The sequence below is a fragment of the Rhea americana genome, unplaced genomic scaffold (genome assembly GCF_003343005.1).
Source record: "Rhea americana isolate MKP2758 unplaced genomic scaffold, rheAme1 scaffold_20, whole genome shotgun sequence".
Lineage (NCBI taxonomy): Eukaryota > Metazoa > Chordata > Aves > Rheiformes > Rheidae > Rhea > Rhea americana.
In genome coordinates this window covers 7,532,510-7,537,509 of record NW_028186150.1, presented here as the reverse complement: position 1 = coordinate 7,537,509, position 5,000 = coordinate 7,532,510, and the positions used below count along the sequence as shown (strand labels likewise).

Below are 5,000 nucleotides of genomic sequence, written 5' to 3'. Positions count from 1 at the left end.
GGGAGAACATTGCTGGCGAAAGCAAATCCTGCCGTCGATAACCAGCATATTTTATTTCCTTCTGAAGGCGCTCGCTCGCCAGACCCGTCCCGGGCGGCGGCGGCTCGGCCGCGGGAGCAGCGCGCTGCTGCGCGCCGGCACCCGCGTAGCCAGAGCCGGGCTGGGCTCCCGCTCGGCCGGCGCTGCGGAGCCCTGACTTGAACCCGGGGAGCTTCGCACCGCTGCCCGTCCCTTCGCCTGAGCTCGCCGGGAGCACAGAAGCCCCTGAAGAGGGGCCGGATCCTGCCGCTCCGGGGTGGGGTGGGGGCGGACCTGCGCCCCCGGTGGGCTGGCGAAGGCGAGCGGCCGCCGCCGCGCCCCTCATCCTGGGCTCGGGGCTGCGCCGCGCTGCCCTGCGCGGGCCGCGGGCTGGAGCGGGGCCAGGCCGGGGCAGAAGCCCGGCGGTGCAGGGGTCCCCCCGGGCCCCCAGCCCCCGGCCGTGTGGGGTCGCGCCGGGTGAGGCGGAGCAGCGCTGCTTTGCCGGCGGGATGCTCGCAGCCGGGAGGGCTCCGCTCCGCACACGCACCTCGGGCACCCTCATTGCGCGGTGCTCAAACCTGGGCGCAGCGAGTGGCGCTTCCTATGCTTTTTTTAGGGAAGCTCTTCCCGTTTTTTCACACTCGCTCCCGGAAACGTTTCAAATTTGTCTGAAAAAAATATAAGCCTCTTTTTTTTTTTTTTTTTTTTTTTTTTTTAAGATCCCATTCAGCCTTCAGCCAAGCTGCTCTAGGTTTCCTTAGTTTATGTGGCACCCAATCTGCCTTTCTTGTGTTTCTGTGCATGCTCGCCGCCTCCTCACACGCACACCCCGACAGCTCACGCTGCYTGGCATCGCCTCTTCCGCGGCGACGGCATCTCCGCGCTGCCAGGGCGCGGGGAGCCGCGGGTCCCGCCCAGCGAGSGGCCGCCGCCGCGCAGTGCCGCCCGCCTCGCAGCTGCGCGGCCCCGCTTGCGTCTCCTTCCCCTCCTTTTTCCTCTTCCTCRCCGAGGTTTTATACTTGGTAACTCGCTCCATGTCCCAGTGTCTGCGCTCTCGAGTTGAAGGCGAGAATCTCTATTGGAAATCGATGTGTGTCACCGTTTCAATAATGATGGCAGAGCTGTAAAAACTAGCCATGGAGAAAACAGCAGCTCAGCTGGGGCAGAGGCCACCAGTACCGGGAGCTGCGGTCGTGCTCCTACTCATCTCCTAAATCACTCCCCTTCCCCTGCTCACTTTCACAACACGGTCTTTACCTTGGAGCCCCTTTTCCGGGGGGGCTGCCGAGAGGGGGGGGAGCGGGGGCGCTTGGTGCCATATACTTTTGGAAAGCAGATTTCCTTTGCTAAGCGCTAGCACCATCTGCGAAGCAGAACGGGGGGGGGGGGGGGGGATCTGCTCCCCGGCCTTGGAGAATTTCATCGGTCACCAGGGGCCGGCGAGGAGCCCCGAGGGGAGCCCCGAGGGGAGGCGCTGCCGGCCGCCGGCGGTGCGCGGCGGTGCGCGGCGGGATGCGGGAGCCGCGCGGCTGCGGAGCCCGGCGGGGTGCGAGGGCCCGGGCGAGCGCGGCCCCCCGCAAACTTCGCCAGAGCCGCAGCCCGCGTCCAACCCGCTCGCTGCAGTTGTTTCATCCGACGTTATTGCAGATGCAGCCTCCTCCACCAAACAACAGATGCAGCCTCTAATGCAAATATTGCCATTTCCCTGCTGAATTAGCCTTGTCACTTAGCCCAGAAGCTGGCAGCGTTAAGCCAGCTTGCATTTTAATTTGGCCCTGAAGTTACTTATTTCATTATTGATCAAACATAATGCTGAATCAATGTTCATCTTGTTACCTGGGCCATTTCCATGTAATACAGTGATAGCACTGCCTGGAGTTACTCATTCCCATCCCAAAGTGACTTTACCATAAAATCAATGCTTGTTTGTTACTGATATAAGGCAGCATCTATGGGATGAAGAGCAAATAAAGCAGTTATGCAATCGCACTCTGAAAGTTTAGGCAGAATTTGTACATGAACAAAGACTTTGATATTTAAATGTATCTTATCGGCATCAAAATCATCCTTCCCAGGCCGATGGGACAGAAAATCTCAGGCTGCGAGATTATGGGCTTTGATACTGTAGGTGTTGCCACTGGTAAACGTTACCTAGGAGCTAAAGGAAGAATCGTTTTTGAACCAGAGTATCATTAGAGAGCAGATGTAGGCTGGAAGCTCTTCCGGGCAGGGACTGTTTTGGAAAAATAGTAATTAATACAATGGTAATTAATGATTGTGTCACAAGATTAGACCCTGCACAGTGTTATCTTCAGCGCAGCTGCTGCTGCTTTGCTTTTCTCGTATTTTCCCCCCCAGCTAGTAAACTGAGCTGCAAACGACACGAAGCTGCCCACGGCCAAGGGGCTCCTGCGCGACGGCCGCAGGGCGCCGAAGAGCGTAAACCGGCAAAATTTGGGTCGGGAAATCACCCACTGGACTCCCAGGGAAGTGCTAAAAGGCAGGCTGAGCCGCCGCGGCCGGCACGGCGCCCCGCACGCCCCGGTGCCCGCGGGCTGCCACGGGCGTCCCGCGTGTCCCGGGCCGCGGAGGGGCAAAGCCCCGAGCCCCAGCGGCGGGGGGGGGGGGGTCGCCCGCTGCCGTGCGCGCTCCCTGCCTGCTGCTCCGCAGCCGAGGAGTCGCTCAGAAGCTGCAGCGAACACCCCCCCTTCCCCGCCGCTGCATGTCGGGCTAAAATAGCCGCATTTGCACCCGAAATACACAAAAGCCACTCGTTCCGATGGACTGTGGAAAGTCTAGCAGTGCGCATAAAATATATTGGCATAAAATTAGTGAATTGCACTAACAGATTATAAATCACCTAAACGGTCAAACCACAGATATGAATCACAAATTCCTATATAGATTAATGTTTCCTAAGATTCACAGCAATTATGCATTTTTTGGACAAAAGCCTTCTCCCAACGTCTCATTCCTGAGCGCTGGYTTTTCTGAAGTCTTTCCAGGTTTCTGTGGGGTTTCTAATGAACGATTTACCAAAGGAAAGGTTTTATTAACACCTCTAAAAACTATAAAGTTTAAAGGGAGGGAGAAAGGGGACAGATAGGAAGTTAGGTAACACAATATACTGACCTACTGGCAACTTTCCGAATACAAATCAGCAAAGCACCACAATGGTGGGAAAAATCTCGGCGCAATGAAAGCCAGAAACTACTACCAGGAGGCCAGCTAGCCCGAGTGGGGAAGAGGCTGCTTTTCAGCACTGTCCCCGAAGCCATCAGCATCTGCTAATGGCCCCTTACCTTTGCTTACCCCCTTGTGGCAAACAGCGCAGGCTGATGTGCTTGAAGGAAGAAGAAGAAGGAGGGAACAGTGCTGTGAGCAGAATGGGGACATTATTTCTCAAGGAAATAGGCTGGCAGGAGGTGCACAGAAGTTGAGGTCTCTCAGGCACTATTTTTCCTTTCCCGCCTCTGTGCAGAACTGGAGATAATAGTTGAGTCTACAGGTAACTGAGTCTGTTCTTATTCAATTTCTCTAAATGGCCTGGAGAGCACTTAAAAGCTCAGAGAGCTTCTGGCCAGCATTTTCTTATTAACTAATTTCACTTCGATCCTATTAAAGTGTATGCTTTATAACCTTCAAATGAACCTCTCTCTCCCTCCCTCTCTCTCTCTCCATCTTTCTCCCTCTCTCTTCTAAAACAAAGCCATTACCTTTTAACGACAGAGTAAAGCTTTTAAAAATGTTGCTCCCTCCTTTCTAGGACGCGTAGCCCGCAAATAGGTTTGAAGCACACACTCCTGCTTGCACTCACACACGCGCACTTCRGGGAGAAGACACCAACATCCAGAAACAAAACGCGGTATCTCTGCGCTACCAACGCCTGGAGTGAAGGCAGCAGAGGCAGCCGAACAGCTGCCAGGGACAGAGGGCGCTAGAAAATGTTATTGGGGAGATTTGCTTTATTTCGCTTTGGGAAAATTTCTGTAATAATGGCTTTTAAATGGATACATATATTTACCATTTCAAACGGGTTCTGCTGTTTCCTGGTAACGCTCACCACAAATGGTAATAATAAAAGATGAAGTATTTTTTCTCACCTTAGGTCATTAGATTTACAGACAAGGTACTAAATCATTTTAGCTCCCCAAACCTTTAAGGAAACGCGCGCTCACACTTTCGTCCCCTTCTCCTCTCTCTCCTCCCCCTCCGAAGGAGACCTGTAACGGGAAAGGAGACAAAACAGTCGCCGCGGCCCGCGGAATGTCTCCCTCTAACAGTTTACTACTAGTAAAAAAAAAAAAGTTGACGTCGGCTGCAGAGCGCAGATTGTCAGTGGCCTCTTCCCAAAGCCTTAACATGAAGGGTCATTAATTGTGTTTTCTTTCCAAATCATATGTCACTGCAATTAACAGATTCTGATCAAGAGACTCCTTTCAGATTGATTCCATATGTGATAAGGAATGTGCAGCTTGTTATCTATCTGTCGCCTTGGAATTATGGAAAAGCTTCAAACGTGTAATTTGAAGAGTCTTTTACCCAGCTCTTTGATCTTTCCTTCTATTTCTTTAACTCTTTTTTAACTGTAGCTCTTTTCCGAATTCCACTTGTTTGTTTATCCCCTCCCCTCGGTGCCTTTGCTCCCCGTCCCAGCCCTTTGTTTTCCCGTGCGTGTGTATTGTGGAAACTGCCAACCGCGCCGGCAGCCCGCAGTCCCTAACGGAGGCAGGTACCACCCTGGGCCCGGAAATCGCACTGCAAAGGCCAGGTAGGAGACGGCCCAAACTCCCAGCTTTCCGGCAGCGAGCAGCGGGCAGCTCCCGGGCCGGGCCGGGCCGGGCCAGGCGGCCGGGGCCGGCTCCCCACGGGCCGCGGGGCTGCTGCAGGGCGACGCGGCGGCGGCCGGAGGAAGCGGCCGGTTTCAGCGCCCGTGCGAGCGAGGGGGGAGGAGGGGAGGCGAGGGCGGGCGCGGGTGTGTT

At 54.9% G+C, this 5,000-nt stretch overlaps 1 protein-coding gene across 1 annotated transcript in view; it reads left to right on the top strand.

The window, feature by feature from the left end:
- The first annotated feature begins 1,052 nt into the window (after positions 1-1,052).
- IRX3 (iroquois homeobox 3) overlaps positions 1,053-5,000 on the top strand; it is a 10,283-nt gene continuing 6,335 nt past the window's right edge. The window contains exon 1 of the mRNA XM_085303738.1: positions 1,053-1,141. Within this exon, the coding sequence (XP_085159864.1) occupies positions 1,053-1,141 (89 nt within the window). The remainder of the gene's footprint in view (positions 1,142-5,000) is intronic.